Source organism: Micromys minutus (genome assembly GCF_963924665.1).
Source record: "Micromys minutus genome assembly, chromosome: 3".
NCBI lineage: Eukaryota > Metazoa > Chordata > Mammalia > Rodentia > Muridae > Micromys > Micromys minutus.
In genome coordinates this window covers 21,621,483-21,640,788 of record NC_137972.1, presented here as the reverse complement: position 1 = coordinate 21,640,788, position 19,306 = coordinate 21,621,483, and the positions used below count along the sequence as shown (strand labels likewise).

General features: G+C 47.4%; 2 protein-coding genes across 10 annotated transcripts in view; both read left to right on the top strand.

Annotated features, from left to right (window-relative positions):
• CHD4 (chromodomain helicase DNA binding protein 4) overlaps nt 1-7,589 on the top strand; it is a 33,067-nt gene extending 25,478 nt beyond the window's left edge. For all 9 annotated transcript variants that reach the window (XM_080914666.1, XM_080914663.1, XM_080914662.1 and 6 more), the window contains 7 exons: nt 108-179; nt 427-564; nt 889-997; nt 1,101-1,233; nt 5,697-5,892; nt 6,720-6,883; nt 7,005-7,589. In XM_080914666.1, coding sequence (XP_080770792.1) covers nt 108-179; nt 427-564; nt 889-997; nt 1,101-1,233; nt 5,697-5,892; nt 6,720-6,883; nt 7,005-7,022 — 830 coding nt within the window. In that variant the 3' untranslated portion in view covers nt 7,023-7,589. The remainder of the gene's footprint in view (nt 1-107; nt 180-426; nt 565-888; nt 998-1,100; nt 1,234-5,696; nt 5,893-6,719; nt 6,884-7,004) is intronic.
• A 1,099-nt stretch (nt 7,590-8,688) lies between these two features.
• Nucleotides 8,689-18,852, top strand: NOP2 (NOP2 nucleolar protein). The gene is made up of 15 exons (XM_080915058.1): nt 8,689-8,778; nt 8,986-9,096; nt 10,038-10,083; nt 10,224-10,318; nt 11,190-11,374; nt 13,496-13,551; nt 13,638-13,798; nt 13,894-14,090; nt 14,203-14,292; nt 14,628-14,715; nt 14,790-14,930; nt 15,326-15,465; nt 15,595-15,684; nt 15,842-16,193; nt 18,134-18,852. Exons 2-15 carry the CDS (start codon nt 8,991-8,993, stop codon nt 18,781-18,783), a joined length of 2,397 nt encoding a protein of 798 aa, XP_080771184.1. The 5' UTR covers nt 8,689-8,778; nt 8,986-8,990; the 3' UTR covers nt 18,784-18,852.
• The last annotated feature ends 454 nt before the right edge of the window (nt 18,853-19,306 follow it).

Below are 19,306 nucleotides of genomic sequence, written 5' to 3'. Positions count from 1 at the left end.
TTGAAAGTCTTATTTGAAGCAGTGTAGGTGTGTAACACCATTGCAGTGGTGTGGGGCCAATGTAGCTCTCTGTCATTAGGGTGTTCTCAGTGCCTTCTTTTCTCTAGGTACTACTGAGGTGGAGAAAGTGGAGGAGAAGTCTGCAGTGGACCTGACGCCAATTGTGGTGGAAGACAAAGGTCGGTGTATAGGAAAGCTGGTGGTTGTTTGGACTAAAACCAGTCCAAGCACATAACCCATAAACACTTTATTCCAAGATAAGTGTTTCCAAATTTAGCTGTTAGGGAGCTGGCTGGTGACACCTTGTCCTGGTCTGGGAGACTGAGAGTGTAGAGGTGAGGCAGACAGAGCAGGCAGCGCTATGGGCAGGGGCTACTGTGCTGGCTTTCAGATGGAGCTCATGTTTTTCTTTGGTGTATCCTGTAGAAGAAAAGAAGGAGGAGGAAGAGAAGAAGGAGGTGATGCTTCAGAATGGAGAAACACCTAAGGATCTTAGTGATGAGAAGCAGAAGAAAAACATGAAACAACGTTTCATGTTCAACATTGCAGATGGTGGATTTACTGGTATGGAATTGAGGGTCCTGAGGGGAAGTTGGGCTTCTTGCTGGAAATCAGGGCAGAATGGGAACTTAGTATGGATTGCTTGTTCTTTTGGGTTCTATACTAGGGAGCTAGATCTGGACCATACTGAGACAGATGGGGGTAGATGACAAGAATACCTATTTTTGGAGGAAGGGGGTTTGAGGTAGGGTCTCACTGCAGCCTTGGCAGTAAAATATGCTGTGGATCACATTAACCTGCACACCTAACTTTTTCTTTTTTAATTTAAATTCTCACAGATTATCTGTCTTCCCTTCCACTCTAACTTTCCTCTAAATTCCTCCTCAGAGTTGCACTCCCTTTGGCAGAATGAGGAGCGAGCAGCTACAGTCACTAAGAAGACTTATGAGATTTGGCACCGCCGCCATGACTACTGGCTGCTGGCTGGCATTATAAAGTATCCTTGCCTGAGTTGAGTCTGGGGTTTGCATGCAGGGATCTGAGGTTTTAGTCTGAAGCTCTTCCTGTTCCTTCGTTTTTCCTGAGCTCTTTATCAATAGCCACGGCTATGCCCGGTGGCAGGACATCCAGAATGATCCACGGTATGCTATCCTCAATGAGCCTTTTAAGGGCGAAATGAATCGTGGCAATTTTCTAGAGATCAAGAATAAATTTCTAGCTCGAAGATTTAAGGTGAGCAGAATGGGGACAGATGGGACCGTCAGTGGATCTGAAGGTCTCTGTAGAAAGAAGGTTCTGTCAGAGAGGGTCCATTCATTCAGCCACACTTGAGCCTCCCCACAAGACAACTTTATGTGTATGCATGTTTTACTTTCATGGGTATCTGTCTGCCTTGTGTGTGCCTGATGCCTGCAGAGGTCAGAGGAGTTAGAGAAGGTTGTGAGCTCCCCTGTGCTGGTAACTGAAGCTGGGTTTTCTGTAGGAGCAGCTAGTGCTTATAACCATCTTTCCGGCCCTTTAGTTTGTCTTTTTGGATTCATAACTTTGCTTCCAAGTGACTAGATACAGAGATCAGGAGATACAGATGTGGAGGTAGAGTCAGGCAGGCAGATCTGAGTTTGTTGCTAACCTAGTCTATATAATGAGCTTTATTCAGGCCAACCAAGGCTACATAGACCCTGTCTCAAACAGCAAAAGAAAGGTAAGGGTTGAGTTTGGGTTATGCAAGAGTTGTGGCTGTACTTACTGAGTTGAGTGACCCAGACTAGGTCAGTGGGTTTGATGGGAAACTGTAGGTTGAAGTGTTTAGCAAAATTAGGGAGGGATTGAACTGGATCCCTGAGGACGAAGGGCTGTGAGTGGGCTTGAGTCCTTCTTTTCTGGGTCATGGTATTCGTATGGGTAAAGGGAAGGCTGGATACAAAGAGGAGCTACCCAGTGGATACTGTTTTCAGCATTCCTTAGAGAGCGTCATGCAAGTGTCCAGCAGCTATTTATTGAGAATGCCAGTATGTAGTATCAATCAAGTAGGATACCATGGAAATAAGATACAGGTCTCAAGCTGAGTATAGTTGGGGTAAAAGAAAATACCTTTAGGTGTTAATATACTCAGCACTGAGTAGCACAAGGACAGAAGATTAGCATGGTATTTTTCAGCATTTAGTTTCAAGTGGATTTATGTGTATTAGGGGGAGCAGGCTACTAAATATCCTAGGGAAGGCCTTTGGGGCAATTGGGGAGGTAGTGCAACAAAGTCTTAACAGATGCAATAGAGATTATTTATTATCGGGGATGAACACAGAGAGCTATAGAAAAAGATTGGTTTTGAGTAGTGGTGGGAGGTTAGTTGGGAAGGGTTAAGAGCTAGAGGCCAGAAGGCGTGTACCAGAAAGCCAGTAGGTCTTGGTGTCAGAAACAGGGGGATAGATTTTACTTTAGTTCACTGGAGGTTTTTTGGTAGGGCCAACAGAAATGAAAACATTGACAAGATTACAAATACCATATTGCGAGTTATTAAGAGCCTGACCCGTGACACTTTATAAAGATGTGAAGGTTAAAGATAAGAAAACACCAAAGGATTTCTGTGCTTTTGGTGATTTACTGTGGGGTTAACAAAACATTCCTGTTAATGAACCAGAGAATAAGTAATGTTTACTGGGCCTTATGGCCTTTGTTGCAAGTCCACAGCTCTGTCACTGAAAGTAGTGGGAACAGAGGATGCATAAGTAAGTTCCAACAAAACTTGTGTTTGTGGATAGGAATTTCATGTAATTACTAAAAAGTAGCATGAATGAATCTTATTTTTACTTTTACCATAGTCATTTATCTTTAACATAAAACTTATTCTTAGCTCTTGGGCTATACTACAACTGGCCATGAGCAAGATCTAGTACCTACACCAGAGTTCACCAGCTCTTGAGTTATGAGTTTTATGTGTAGTTAGACAAAAGTAATTGGCATCTTCAGTTTGAGTCAGTGAGAAAGATGCTCATGTGAGAGCAGAGAAGCCTATAGAAAAAGCTAAGTTTAATTTTAGGAAAGTTGCTTGGCATTTCTCACAAAATAATACCTCTTTAAGTACTTCCTGTCCACCATTGGGGTCTAAACCATAAGTGTGTGTGAGATGCTGTCTGGTACTGTGGACATCTCTTGAGAAAGTATTTTAAAAAACAGTAGTATTTAGGTATGATATCACATGCCTGCCACCCCGCTTGGGAATTTGAGGTAGGGATATAAGTATGGGGCTAACTTAGATAACTTAAAAGATCTATAGCAACACATGCCTGAAATCTCAGTAAAGTATTTGGATAGTGGGAGCAGGAGTTTAATGTCTTCCTTAGCTAAATTGTTTGAAGCTAGCCTGGGCTATAGTATAATCTGTTTCTAACAACTCTTTCTAGTAGCCAGGGCTCTGTGGAATGCTCATAACCTGGGGCAGGGGAAGTAAGTTAGTGTGAGAAACACAGCATGTAGACTAGAAGTAAATGTGTGTCTGGGCAGAAATTAGTACCTTTTGACTGACTACAGTCCTATGAAAACAGGCCCATTCTCAATGGGCCTACAAAAGAACCACTGGGAAAGGTATGTTGGTAACCTATTCCTATGATGCTAGTGCTTAGGGGACTGAGGCAGGAGGGAACCCTGCCTTAAAACAACAGTGACTGGAGAGATGGCTCAGAGGTTGAGAGAACTGACTGCTCTTCAGACAGGGCTCAATTCTCAGCATCCACAGGGCATGCATATCGTACCTGTAATATGATATGCAGACAGGTGGGGGCAAAACACCAGTGCACACATAAACATTTACAAACAATAATGTAAAACACCTGCTTGGCAGCAACAACAAAATAAAAGAGAAGACTGAGCAGGTATGTAGCCTAGTTCCACCACTCTAGCCTGGGCTTTGAATTTGAGGGAAAGAACACCAAACAATGGGTACTTTGTAACTTGTGGACTAACATTCTCAGGTAGAAGCAGCATGGTCTATATAGTGAGATTCAGGATAGCTGGGGCTATGAAAAGAGACCCTGTTTTGAAGAACTAAAAAATTCTGCCTCTTGGAGTATATTTTAGAAATGTACATGTAAAACAACAGCTTTCAAGAATGCAGGATTGCTGTTAGGAAGAGATACTTGTACAGGACAGAACAATCTAATAAACAGAAGCAAAATATATTTGTTGTTGGGATTGAAACCAAGGAGAGAGAGAGAGAGAGAGAGAGAGAGAGAGAGAGAGAGAGAGAGAGAGTATTTGACCTGTGCTCTACTTACTACTGAGCTGTACTCCAACTTAATGGAAGTAATGACAATGAAATTATGGTTTTTGTCTATCATATTGGGGTCTGTTCGTTTTGAGACAGGATCTATTACGAAGTAGCCCAGGCTGGCCTCTATTATGCAATTCTCTTGCCTCAGGGTGCTGCAAAATCAAAGAACCTGGGTTGGAGAGACAGCTCAGTTGGTAGGTGCTCATCTAGAAGGTACAAAGTCAGCACCCCATAAAGCAGCATGTGGTGCATGCCTGTAATATCAGAACACAGGGTTAGAGGCAGGAAGAACAGGAGTTTTGGCCACATCTTGAGTTCTAGGCTAGGGTTGAGTTTTTGAGACTGCATTTTATTTATTTTAGTGAAAACTGGACAACCTGGTTGGTTCCTGTGTCCATAGGCTAGGTTACTGTGCTGCTGTCAATGGCTGTAATGGTGCGCACCATTTATTCCTAGCACTCAGGAGGCAGGGACAGGGGCAGGCAGATCTCTGTGAATTAGTTTAAGGCTAGCTTGGTCTGCAAATGGAGTTTCAGGACAGCCAGGGCTGTTACATGTTACAGAGAGACCCTGACTCAAAAAAAAACAAAAGGAAAAAAAAAAGATTTTGCCTTTATTGGAAAAGTGGATTTTAGCCAGTTTGAGGCCAGCCTGCTCTACAAGTGAGTTTCAGGCTACACAGAGCTACAGACTCAGATCCTGACTCAAATAACAACTATTTCTGGTAGTGGTGGTGGTATTTGAAAGTCAGAATTAAACCTGTCACTCCCATGTTATTGAAGAGCAAAAGAAGTACCTGGTATGTAATTCAGACATATGCTCATGAATATAGTGTGACTCTGTTACATAAAAGATGTATGCATAGAAAATTTTTGGAAGAAAATTATCAAAATATTAACGTATTTCTAGCAGGAAGGATTACCTATGGTTGTGAGTCTGAGGCTTGGTCTGTGTAAGAAGTCAGAGGACAACTTGTGGTAGTTGGTGTTTTTAAACCATGTGGCTTTTGAGCATCAAATGCAGGTCCTTAGGCTTTGCTTCTTTACTCTTTACTCTCTGAGCCGTCTTGCCAGTCCATGATTTTAAATCTGTATAAATTATATGTTTTCTAAGTTGAGTCCTTAGGATTTCCTATGAGAATCTTAACAGTGTGGCCTTCCACGGCTGGATAGATGCTCAGTGGTTAAGAGCACTGGCTGCTCTTCGAAAGGTCCCATGCACTTATACATAAAATACAATGCTAACCATGTGGACTTCAGTAGGTAGGAGGTGCTAGACTGTTGGAATCTGTGGGTGAGGAACAGTGCTGAGGAGCTGGAACTTCTTCACAGGTTCTTGCTAGCTGGAGGAAGAGATGAATGAGCTGAAAGACCCATCAGTGAGAACATGGCCATTAGTCCAATCCCTTGTCTTCTTTCTCCCTGTGCAGCTCTTAGAACAAGCCCTGGTGATCGAGGAGCAGCTTCGAAGGGCAGCTTACCTGAACATGTCAGAGGACCCCTCTCACCCGTCTATGGCCCTTAATACCCGTTTTGCTGAGGTGGAGTGTTTGGCAGAAAGTCACCAGCACCTGTCCAAGGAGTCGATGGCAGGAAATAAGCCAGCCAATGCAGTCTTACACAAAGGTCGCCAGTGGCTCCCCTGCCTCCTGCTCCTTCAGCCTCCCTCTCCACTCTCCCCTCCCCAACATCCATAAAGGCTTGTTTCCAAACTGTTTTCCCAGCCTGTTTGGAACCATAGAATGGGCTGATCACTTTGTATAGGCAATCAATGAGAACAATCTTCTCCTTGAACTCTTAAGTCTGTTCAGGTTTTGAACATAATGTTACAAGGGGGTGGAGGGTAAATGAGGAAAAGGTGGGTGTCAAAACTATGGGGGGACATCTGGGATGTAAAAAGTCATGAATGCAAAGAGGAGATTGTAGGAACTGAGCTTCTCAAGAGGGGGAGCCCAAGGCCCTTGGTTTGATCCCTGATGCTGAGAATAAAAACAAAGAAACAAAGCTCTGTTGGCATTTGCTGTCATCCCAGTGCTTGGGAGGTGCTGGGAGGCGGAAGCAAGATCAGATTATGATCATGCTTGGCTATATAGTAAGTCTGAAGCCAGCCTTAAAGAAATGTAGGCAATAGTGAGAAGGGATAATGAACTAGAGTTTGATGGCTCTAAAAATAAGAATCTGCCAGCTGTGGTGTCCTGTGCCTAGAGTCCCAGGGCCTAAGGAGACAGGGTAGGACTGTCACCTGAGCTCAAAAGTCCCAGTCCAGCCTGGAGAACATGTGAGACCATAGCCATTTGCAACTAGAACAGGATTAGCTATGTGGACAGGCCAGGTCAAGCGAGTGTCAGCAGCATAACCTGTGTATGCTGGCATGGTGGCCCAGCCCTATAGGCCACAGCTGTGCCCTTGACTACCACAGCTCACCACCGCTTTCTTTCCTTTCCCCTCTGCAGTCCTGAAACAGCTGGAAGAATTGTTAAGTGACATGAAAGCCGATGTGACACGGCTCCCAGCCACCATTGCCCGCATCCCCCCAGTTGCTGTGAGGTTACAGATGTCAGAGCGAAATATTCTCAGCCGCCTGGCAAATAGGGCGCCAGAACCTCCCCCACAACAGGTAGGAGGTCATTTTAGTTGCAGTTCTTCCCATAAACCCACTGGAACTTGTTCTTTGATAATATCACCTCCCTTGACTCAGAGATCCTGGGCTCTGACTCTCTCCGTGTCCTTCCCTGTAGGTGGCCCAGCAGCAATGAAGACCCAGAGTGATGATCCACCTCCACCACTGAGCAGTGACCTTCCTCACTTTCTCTTGTCCTGGCTGCCCCTGGGGGCCAGAGAGACCCTTGCCTTCCTTCTGCCCATCTTCAGAGTTGTAAAGGAACAGCCCCGTGCACTAGGGGCAGGGAGGGAGGGAGAGGCAAAGGTGCCCTTCCTGCTGGAGCTACACGCAGCAGTAACGCAGCAACACGTGCAAAGGAGCTGGCGGGCTGGCTGCCTTCTGGACCCTGGCTTCTCCCCACCGTGCGCCTGTTACAAACTGTTGTGGGTTCTGCCAGGCTTGAAGAAAATGATCTGAATTTCTTCCTCTTTGGTTTTATTTTGTTGGTTTACTTTGTGTTTTCTCCTTTTGGGGGGTATTCAGAGTGGGCCGGGCCCCTGGGTGAGACATAGCTACCTCTGTTGGCATCTTTTTAATACCAGGAACCCAGCGGCTCCAGCCACTGAGCAGCTAAAATAAAGTTGGAAAAAAAAAAAAAAAAGAAAAAGAACCAAAAGCATAAAAAACCACAGCAAATTTCTTGATGAGAACTGAAAATAAAACTTTCCTTGTATTTTAGTGATCTGGTTCTATGTGGGTGAGTGTGGGTTCCGAGTACCCCAGGAACTGGTTCATCCCCAAGGGCGGCTGCCCATTTGCCTGTACTGACAGGACAGCCTGGAGAACAAGAGGCTTCTGGACCATCCTTTTATAGGCTTGACCTCTTGCAAATTGTTCTCAGAGCCCTTCTGCCTTAGTCTATTGCCAGGTAGAGTTGTGACGAGGCAAGGATTCTGCCATGGAAGCATTTTCTACATGCACACACATGAATGGATGGATAGATATGAAAAATTTGAGAGCAGGGTCTAAAGTACTGCCTGCCCCTGCCTCTCAAGTGTAGGAATTAATAATGTGTAAACATACCCTAGTAATTTTCCGTAGTGATTCACCTTTCCTCAGTTTATTGTTATTTATTACTGGTTTTTCAAGACCGGGTTTCTTTGTGTAGTCCTGGATCCAGGAATCCCAGGTTGTCCTCAAAATCCACCTGCCTTTGCTTCCAGAGGGCAAGGGTTGGAGTGAACTGCCACTCTCTTAACATGTTTACTACTGTGCACTTGGAGGTCACAGAGCAGCTTGAAGGAGTTCGTTCCCAATGCCCACCATATGGTGTATTCAAAACTCAGTTCGTGAGGCTGGAAGGCAAGCGCATTTATCTGCTAAGCCATCTCCCAAGCCTGTAAAGTTTCTAATACTGCTTTGGAGGAAGGCCGAGTACATTTTCCTAAAGGAAAAGAGCTGGCGGGGAGGATTACCTTTAAGGAAAGCGGCTCTAGTATAAATTTTGGGAACAGGAAATCAGAGGCGTGGGACCCAGCAATCTTTAGGTCTAATGCAATGAGCAGGGTGCCAGGGGGAAAGCCCAGTTGCGGTCCTAGGTGGAAGGGGCGTGCAGCCTCGAGAGTAACGGGCAGTAGCCAACTCCCGAACGGAGGGCAGAGAAAGGATAACGGCACCGCGGCGCCTTCCCCTCAGCGAGCCGCGGGAACCAGTTTGAAGTGCGTTGCTAAATCAGGCTCGTTCCGGTGCCGCGGCCGGAAGAGGCGGGGCGCTGTACGGGAGCTCTGCGCACGCGCAATTCACTTTCGCGGTGTGCTGCCTCTGAACTCTTCCCCAAGTGCACGTGGAGCGGGCCCTGGCTGGAGGCGCTGGGTCTGCCGGAACCAGGTCTGGGCAAGCCGAGCCTTAAGGTAATCGGTAGGATCGCGGAGCAGGGTTTCGAACTTGGCCTCCCGAGAGGGGCGTGGTGACGAGGTCCTGTGGGAGAGCCTGGAGGGACCCACCGGGATCCCGAGCTCAGGTCCCGGGTGGTGCCCCTTCCCAGGTAATATCCCTACGGCCTGCGTTCACTTTTCAGCATCCACAACGTCTCCTTCCCTTATTTTTCTTGTATTTAGTTATCATGGGGCGCAAGTTGGATCCTACGAAGAAGGAGAAGCGTGGGCCCGGCCGAAAGGCCCGAAAACAGAAGGGTGCAGAGACCGAACTGGCTAGATTTTTGCCTGCAGGTGAGGGTCGTAAATCCTTGATCTCGTCCAGCCTTTGCTCCATTTTGTGTCATAACTTGTCGTTTGCGTGTCCGCCTTTAACTGCTGCATAGATGTGAGTTGTTAGGAAACAAATCGTCCGTGTTAGAGAAGGTAGGGAAGCTACGACTGGGGCATGTACTTGTGCCGAAGAGTGGTGCGGTTTTCCGTTTCTAGGAACGGGGTTCTCATGAAGAATTTAGAAAGGTTTTGTTAGGCTTGGTTTTAGCAAGCAAGAGTTGGAAACCGGGAGGACCAGTCATGAATTGTCTGAAAGAGATGAAATGAAAGCATGGGTCTGAGCCCTGTGTGGTGAAGTTCTTGTTCTTTGAATGAAAGGTGCTATATATTGAAATACTGGCAAGCCACGGGCCCGTGAAGGAGATCCTCAATTCTACGGACACATGGTCTCACTTTATCGAATTTTAGAGTCCTGGGAGAGAGGCTTTGTTAGGTCAGAGGTGTTTTACACAGTAATTGAAAAGAGCCGGGATTTGTGTTTGTAATTCTTGTAGGTGGTGAAAAAGTAAGATAGCAAAGTTAAGTTCTTCTTTAGCTGATAACTAAGGACTCTGAGAACAATCTGATGACTGCTTCGTCTCCTTTACATCTTTTGGTCTTTTTTACTTTAATTTTCTGGAAGTGATGGGAACGTAGCCTTGGGCTTGCCCCATACTCAGCACAGGCTGTACTGTTGGCCTCTCCTTCGAATCCCTCTGTAACTCCTAGTTGAATGTTATGGCGTGACTCCCGTGGACTGCAGTTTGTGACCTGGTGCTGTGGGGGAACCTGGGAACTTGCACTTAGCAAGTCCACATTTGCTCCACCACACTTGAGTTCATGTTGTAATTCTCTAACGAGAATTCCTGCTCCCTCTGTGGGTCCCATTAACTCCTAATCTGCTCCTTTTTGAAACAAAACAGCTGGCGACGAGAACTTCAAGAGGCTGTCAAGTCGTGCTCGGAAGAGGTGAGTGAGGATGCCCGGGTTTAGTGAAGATTGGAGCCGTTTGGTGAAGAGGGCTAGTCGTGCACTGACTTGTTTCCTTGTGGGAGGAGGGCAGAACCCCGAGGTGTGCTCCCTTGTCTTCACTTTCTGTATTCTTTTAGGGCGGCCAAGAGGAGGGCAGGGTCTACTGAAGTCCCTAAGCCAAATAAGTCTCCTGGGATCAAAGCATCACCATCGCCTAGAGAGTTATCCAAAGGTTAGTGACTAGGAGCCGGTTGCTCTTATGTGAAGAATCTTCTGGGCCCGGGATAGGGCTAATTGTTTCTTCTACTTTGTTTGAGATGCTGGAGATAATTCATCAGTTAAGAGACCGGGTGTTTTTGTGTAGCCTTGGGTATCCTTGAACTCACTTTGTAGACCAGGCTGGCCTTGAACTAACTCTGAGAGCTCCAATCAATTAATTGTCTCTGCCTCTTTTTTCTTTTTTGTCTCATTTTATGTGTATGAGTGCCTTGCCTGAATGTATCAATGTGTGCCATGTGGCTGCCTGGTTCCAGTGGGCAAAAGAAGGCATCAGATCCCCTGGAACTAGGATTAGAAATAGTCCTAAATCTCCACCGTGTGTCAAGGCAACGAGGACTCCTGACCCCGTGTCGTCTCTCCAGCCCTGTCTTTACTATTTGTTTCTGTCTGAATGTGGCAGTGTGCTCATAAGTGGAATGCTGAATGGATTCAGAGATAGGATATAGGCACTTGTGACCTGTCAGATGTGGGTTCTGGGAACTGAACTCAGGTCTGCTGGAAGATCAGTCTGTGCTTTTAACTGCTAAGCCATCTCTCCAACCCTCAAAGGACATTCTTAGGGCAAGAAAGTAGGCTCAGACTTGAGAGATGGCACTAACTGCTCTTCCAGAGGTCCTGAGTTCAATTCACAACAACCCCAGGGCGACTCACAACCATCTGTAATGGGATTCGGTTTTCTCTTCTGGTGTTTCTGAAGACAGTTACAGTGTACTCACATACATGAAATAAATAACTAAATCTTTTAAAGAAAGAAAGTACAGGCTCCAGAGGTGTGAGGCAGATTGCTATCCACTCAAGGTTTGGCAAACCCTTACTGTTTTCAGGAACAGTCCAGGCTCGAGGTAAGAAGCGCCCAGCACCAATTCAAAACAGTGATGGGGATGAGGAGGAAGACTCTGAGGAAGATGGTATGGTGACCCAGGGGGACCTTTGGGGCTCTGAAGACAGTAGTGAAGATATGGTGGATGACTATGGAGCTAACTCTGACTCGGAGGATGAGGAGGGAAAGGTGAGTCACTTCTGGGTATTCTCAAGTAGATCTTTCTGTTTATTTTAGATTCTGTCTTATTGTATAGCCCTGGCTGTCTTTGAACTCAGACCTCTTCTTGCCTCTGCCTCCTGAGTGCTGGGATTAAGGGTATGTGCCTCCATGTCCAGCTTGTTTGAGACAATGTCCCACTTTGTAGTCCTGACTGGCCTGAACTCCCAACAGTGTAACCCCACCAAGCGGACCTCTAGTTTACAACTGCCATACTTTGTCTTCCTGGGTATTGGGATTACAGGTGTGTGTCACCATGTCTGACTGGATCTTAGCCTTTTAGTTCCCAGACTGGCCTGGAATGTGTACTCTCAAGTGTTGGCATCTGGGTGTGTGCCACAGTGTCTAACTTTCTTTTTAGCGTCTTTCCAAATTGTGCAGACTGCTTCAGAGACAAGGACAGTCTGAGTGGAGTGAAGGGCTCTGGTGCTCCATCTCAGCACTGTCAGCTTTTTCACATTTGTGTACTTGTGTGTGCTTCAGTGTGTGCACATGTGTGTCAGTGCTACGATGCCTGCAGAGACAAGAGAGGTGGATCCCTTGGGAACAGGACTTCAGACTTTTTTTCCAGTTTATTTTATGTAGATGAGTGTTCTGCCTAATTCAGAGGGCGGATAGATAGACCAGTGGCTAAGAGCACTGCATAGGACCTAGGTTCAGTTCTTAGCACCCACAATGGATTGATCACATCTGCCTGTAACTCTTCAGTCCAAGGAATCCCAGGCCCTCTGGGCATCTGCACTCATATATGAATGCCCGCACATGGATGCTCACATAGAGTAAAATCAAATTTGAGCCAGGCGTGGTTGCATACGCCTTTAATACCAGTACTCTGGAGGCAGAGGCAGGCAGCTCTCGTAGTTCAAGGCCAACTTGATCTTCAGAGCTAGTTCCAGTACAACTAGGCTCAGAAACCCTGTCTCAAAAGCAAAACAAATCTTTAAAAAAAGAAGAAACACTTGGGAACGAAATGTGGTTAATATTATGTACAGGAGCTATGTGTAGAGTGGTTCAAGGAAACGTGGCCTCAGGGCCTAAGAGCAGTTCTTTTATTCGGGAGGTGAGTGGTTCTTGTATGCTTGACATATTTTTGTTGTTGTATCTCAAGCTGGCTTCAAATTGCTCTGTTCTCAGCGTCCTGAATGCCAGGGCTGTAGGTGTGCTTGGCTTTACTTGCCTTCATCCCAACCTCTCTGCCATCAAAAGAAATGAGGAGCCAGGCATGGCAGTCCTCATACTTCAGAGGCTGAAGCAGTAGGATTGCTGAGTTTAAGACCAGCCTAGGCAACTACCTAGCAAAACCAACTAAATGAACCAACAGTTGGGGTGGCAAGTTCAGAGGCTGAGAGCCTGTGGCTTTGACGGATGAGCTAGGTTTGAGTCCAGTACCTACACAGGTGCTCAAAGCTGTCTGTGACTCCAGTTCTCTGTCCCAATGTCCTCTGGCGTCCATGGGTACTGAGTGCCCATGTAATGTACATATGCAAAACACTTAAAACTTAACGAGTAAGGGTCTGGAGAGGTGGCTCAGGGATTAGGGGCCTGGTTGCTCTCGTTGAAGACCTAGATTGATTCTCAGCATCCACATAGCTGCTTATAACTGTCTGTGATTCCAGAGGCAAGGTGTTCACCTCTCCTGGTCATCAGAGTCTCCTTCCTGCACAGACATGTGGGCAAAACACCCATCATATACATTTTTTTAAAAGATTTATTTATTTTATGTATTTGAGAACATTGTTGGTATCTTCAGACACACCAGAAGAGAGCATCAGATCCCGTTACAGATGGTTGTGAGCCACCATGTGGTTGCTGGGAATTGAACTCAGGACCTCTGGAAGAACAGTCAGTGCTCTTAACTGCTGAGCCATCTCTCCAGCCCACACATAAGTAAAAAACCCTAGCATTAAAAACTAGAGAGGAGATACAAGTAACATGGTTTCTGGATCAAATCCTACATTGTCTTTAGCCTCTGCATTTGCTTCAGAGAAAGCATTAGATTCATGTTTAGGGAAAAAAGTAGCCCAGTAGGGACAGACTATGACACAGGGTGACAAAGGGCTGCCTTGTCAGACACGTGTTCTCTCTTCCCAGTTGTTGCCTATTGAAAGAGCTGCTCTGAAGCAGAAGGCCAGGGACGCTGCAGATGGGTGAGTTTGGCCACAGCTGGGAGGAGGAAGATGATGAAGAAGGTGTCTGTCTGGGCCTGAACCCCTGTTCCTGGCCTTGTTTCTAGGGCCCAGTGGAGTGAAGAGGACACTGATGAAGATGAAGATGATGGTGTTTCCCCTGAGTCCCACCCCAGGAAGGATGACAAAGCGGAGGGAGATTTGCAGATTAATGTGGAAGATGAGGAAGCCTTTGTGCTGCCCCCTGCTGGGGAGACAGACCAGGATATCCTTGAGTGCAGAGGGAGGGTGGGAGGAGTGGGTCTTAGTGGGGCTCTCTTAGGACTGTGACTTGAGGCAACCTTTCCTTAATGGGCTCACATACCCAGGCTCCAGACCTGCAGCGAGTTCATAAGCGCATCCAGGATATAGTAGGAGTGCTTCGGGATTTTGGGGCTCAGCGAGAAGAAGGCCGGTCTCGAACTGAGTATCTAAATCGGCTTCAGAAGGATCTGGCCACTTACTATTCTTATGGAGACTTCCTGTTGAGCAAACTCATGGAGCTGTTCCCTCTGTCTGAGGTACCGGCATACCGCCTCTGTTTCTTCCCTTTGTAAGGTGTGATAGCATTTAGCCCCTCACACCTTGGTGTGAGCTGCTGGCTTTTGTCCTGATGTACCATCTCCGTTGCAGCTGATAGAGTTCTTAGAGGCTAATGAGGTGCCCCGGCCAGTCACCCTTCGGACCAACACCTTGAAAACCCGTCGCCGAGACCTTGCTCAGGTGAGGGGTCGGTGTCCTTTGATCAGAACTGCATTCTTACTCACTTGTGGGTCACCCTGCCCAGTCTACCTGTGTTTAAAACAAGGGTCTTGGAGGATAGGAGCTAGATTAGCTTGTGGTTAGCCCTTGTTCAGCCTTTACAAGGCTGTGGATAGAATCCACACACAGTTGGCAGAAGACACGTGGATGGTATGAGGAGGAGAGGATCTGCCCAGTGAATCTGCGGGCTGTTGTGAGTGGGTGTGTGTGGAGCTGCAGTGAATTGGACCAGGTTCTCCTGCCTGTCTGTTTGGGGGTAGACTATCATGGTCTTGACACCTTTTTCTTGTTTTCAGGCTCTGATCAATCGAGGTGTTAATCTGGATCCATTGGGAAAGTGGTCAAAGTCTGGACTTGTGGTATATGATTCTTCAGTGCCTATTGGTAAGTGTCCCCAGCTGGTGGCCCTTCTGTTCCGTCCCTTTGCCAGCATGTCACACGGTGGCCTTCCTTCACAGGCGCTACTCCCGAGTACCTAGCTGGACACTATATGCTGCAGGGAGCTTCCAGTATGCTTCCTGTCATGGCCTTGGCACCTCAGGAGCATGAGCGGATCTTAGACATGTGCTGTGCTCCTGGAGGGAAGACCAGCTACATAGGTATGAAAAGGGCAGACTGGGTGCAGGTCATCTGCCTGTACTTCAGAAAGAATTTAGGTTGGTGACACCTTAAAGGTGATCCAGTTTGGTATACCCTCACTTAGCAGAAAGGGAGGGGCAGCTTCTGTGACCTAGGCTCCAAGTTTAGCTCTGTTACTTAACCCTATGCCTGACCTTGGCTGACTTCTGATTTTGTTATCCTTAAGCTGGGTAGGACCAGAAAGATGGTTAGCAAAAGGGGAGTCATGTGGATGGACTTAGTGCTGGCTGGCTGGGCACAGAGGAGTTGACCTTGAAGGGATAGGATTGGCCTGTGGGTTCTGTGCTGCAGAGTGGGTGGTGGGTGTGGGGCAGAAGTGCTGCTGAGCCTGGCACTCCCCTCTCCTTGCCAATAGCTCAACTGATGAAGAACACAGGTGTGATCCTTGCCAATGATGCCAATGCTGAGCGACTCAAGAGTGTCGTGGGCAACCTACACCGCTTGGGAGTCACCAACACCATCATCAGCCACTATGACGGGCGCCAGTTCCCCAAGGTGGGCTCTTGTCTTTCAGAGGCTGCTTCGGGTTACCTTGCCCCTGGTGACATCACTGTGTTGTGCTGTCCTTGGGAAACTAGGAGTGTTGCTTGCAGCGAGCATTGGGTTGACTTTTCTTTTCCTCAGGTGGTGGGGGGCTTTGATCGAGTGCTGCTGGATGCCCCCTGTAGTGGCACAGGAGTCATCTCCAAAGACCCTGCTGTGAAGACGAACAAGGTGAGAGGCCTGTTCTCAGAGAGTGGGTCCAGTTGAGAGGCTTTGGCTGATGTTGTGGGGCTGGAGTGTGGTGATCAGAGAACACCCTGTCGGCAGCCGCTCATGAGGTCTCATGAAGGGAGAATCATTCTTCTCTTCCTCCTGGTCTCTTGGGCAGGATGAGAAGGACATCCAGCGCTGTGCTCACCTTCAGAAGGAGCTGCTGCTCAGTGCTATTGACTCAGTCAACGCTGCCTCTAAGACCGGAGGCTACCTGGTCTACTGCACCTGCTCCATTACAGTGGAAGAGAATGAGTGGGTGGTAGACTATGCCTTGAAGAAGAGGAATGTGCGGCTGGTGCCCACCGGCTTGGACTTTGGCCAGGAAGGTTTCACCCGCTTCCGAGAAAGGCGCTTTCACCCGACTCTGCGTTCTACCCGACGCTTCTACCCTCACACTCACAATATGGATGGTTTCTTTATAGCCAAGTTCAAGAAATTTTCCAATTCTATTCCCCAGCCCCATGCAGGTAATTTGCTCTTTTCCTTCCACCACCGCCTTTGCTCTTTCTGTTCTTTAAATGTATGTGCATGTGGTATATGCAGTGTGTGGTTCATGTGTATGTGCTGCATGTGTGTGGTATGTGCTGTGTGGCTGTGTGTGTGTGTGTATGTATGTGTGTGTGTGTGTGTGTATGTGTGTGTGCATGTGTGTGTGTATGCACTCTTGAGCTCACCAGGGAACACCTACGGAGCTCAGAATAACTTGGGAGTTCTCTCCATCCACCATGTGGCCCTGATCAAGCTCAGGCTTGACAGCAGGCACCTTTACCTGCTGTGCCTGTCTGACCAGCCCTACATTTAAAAGAGCATTGTTTTAAAGTGTTTTCTTCATGCATTAATGTTTTACACCAAGTCCACCCGTTTTCTGCTTGATTCCTCCCTTTCCCACTATCACCACTTTTCCCTCCAGTGAGTCCATTGAATGTTGACTGTAGGACCATCTACTGGGCCTGAGCGACCTCTCAGGACTTTCCATCCCTTAGGAAACCTGACTCCACCCCCAGCTGCAATCAGTTGCCAGGCACTCCTGAGATAAGACTGGGACTTCTTGCCACACTCACACAACACACTCACACAACACTTTTTTTTTTTTTTTTTTTTTTTTTTTGTAGTCAAACTGTCAGGATCACTAATACCTGAAATTAGCCTGCAATTCTGTCTCCTGTTGTTGTTTTCACTTGGGTGCCAGGGGTCCAAACTCAGGTTGTTACACTGGTGTCCCAAGCACTTTACCTGTGAAGCCATCTCCCTGCCTGCTTTCCAATGGAGGAAGCACAGCCTGCAGCATGACTCGGAGAGGGGGAGCTTGTGTTTATCCTCAGCCTAGTTCCTGAGCTCTGAGCCTTGACTGTTTGAGCAGGTTGAGATGGATTCATCACACACACACACACACACACACACACACACACACACAGTTCTACCAAGTAGCTGGTTGTTTAGCCCAAGTGCATTCCCACTGCAGGTTGTGGTTTTCTTTGATTCTTGGCTCTGCTGGCCCAGCAGCTCTGCACTGGACTGACAAACTCTGCAGGGCTCTGGCAGGTCTCGGAGCCTGTCGATAATGCAGTTTGTTTCCTCAGGCATCTTGATGCTGGCCTGTATCTCGGGAGGGTGGGGTGTTTTAAAACCGGGCTGAGAGGTCTGCATGCCTTGGATTAGTTGGAAGATGGAGAAGAGAGGGGCGGAGTACAGAGTGGTTTCTGGCTTGGTTTTGTTTTTGTTTTCAGTAGCTGCAGACTTAATGCATTGCCAAGTAGGTGCTCTGCACAGTGCAAAAACCTTAAGAAACAGCAAAGTTTAAGAGGTAGAGGCAGGTGTATCTTTGAGTTTGAGGCCAGGCTGGTCTCTATGAAGCAAGTCCAAGACCACCGAGACTACATAGTAAGACCCTGTCTCAGAAAAACCCAGGAAGTTGCAGGTTTTGATATAATTCAGTGAAGTCCACATTTGACATCAGTCTCATTGATGCTTAACTAGCTGGGTTTCCCACATTGCACCAATCCATGAAGGAGACTGGGACTTCCTCCTCCTTGGAGTGTCTTGATATAAATTGCCCTCCAGAGGGCGCAGCTTTCTTTGAAAACCTGACCTAAGAATAGACTGTAATCCCTTAACACAGGGTACACAGAGTTTCAGTAAAAACCATGCACTAGTTAGACTCTCTCTTAGGCACTGTCCTAATGTGTGGGGCTTTATTTGTTGTCTCTTTGGTTTTTGGTGTTTGAAGGCACAGTTTCTCTATATAGTCCTGACTGTCCTGGGACTGGCTCTGTAGACCAGACTGGCCTGGAACTCAACCACCTGCTTCTGCCTCCCAGGTGCTGGGATTAAAGGTTGCACCACCACCACTACCCAGAAACCTCCTTGTTTCTTAATGATCAAGCCAACTGTTTAATTTTTACCTCAGGAAACTCGGCAGCAGCTGCTCCTACAGACCCTGACCTGAAGGATCAGGTCACCCCAAAGTCTGAGAACAGTAGTCAGCCCACCAAGAAAGCCCCTGGGGCTGCCAAGGCGAAGCAGCAGTTGGTGAAACAGCAACATTCCAAGAAGCCCTTCCAGAAGATGAACGGCATCTCCAAAGGGCCAGGCTTGTCCACTGAACCTTCTGTCCCAAAAGTCCAAGTGTCTGCCAGGCCCCCGGAAAGCAGTCAGTCCGGTGGGAAAGCCGACATGATCAGGAAACGAAAGAGGGCTGGGAAGCTGAAGCAACAGGGACCTAAATGGAAACCCTCCAAGGAGGCTGCTTTTCCAAAGCAGGGTGCCCCTTCCAAGGGTGAGGACTCAGGAATACCTGCCACGCCCACTCCCTCTGAAATCTGTGCCACCCCAAGGCCTAAGGACTGTGGTCAGTCTCTTGGGAAAGCCAAAAAGATACAGAAAATAGAGCAGCAGTTATCAGAGCAGCCTGCCAAGAGAACTGCTCCCCTCAAAGAAGATGCTGTCCCCAAGGGACCCTCAGGCCCCAGTGTTTCTCCCCACAGTTCCACCAGGCCTCCACCAGCAAAAAGGAGGAAATCTATGACAAAGGGCAGCAGCCAGCCACTGTTGTCTTAAATGAACTTGGAAACTCATTGACATTGTCTCTGGGTTGGAACTCTTAATCCTCCCTCAAGGACGGCTTCCCCCTGTGCATACGTATGAAATTTAATATACATATTGCCACCCCTAGTCACTTGTGTGTGGTTTTTTTTTTTTTTGTTTTGTTTTGTTTTGTTTTTTGAGGGGACTGGGAACTGGAAATTTGTAGGAAAGTGGGCCTGGGATTCTCTGAAGAGAAAGTTGTGACAGATGAATTTCTTTTTATTTCTTGGTCTCCAAGGAAAAAGCCATAGAATCTGTAGTAACAAGAGAGCAATAGGGAAGGCTGCCTCTGAAGTACCAGAGGTCCTGTGCCTCATGCCCTACAGTCAGACTTAGGCGGTGGCTCCCAGGGAAGGGCTAGTCTGGCTCCTCCCGGTGTTGACTCCACTTACAGGACCTCAGACCCCGGAAAGGTTCAGAGCTAATCCTCTAACGAGGGCCTTTCATTGGCTTCCTCTGCGCCCTCCCTCATGACCTTTGCCCTCCTGCTGGGCTA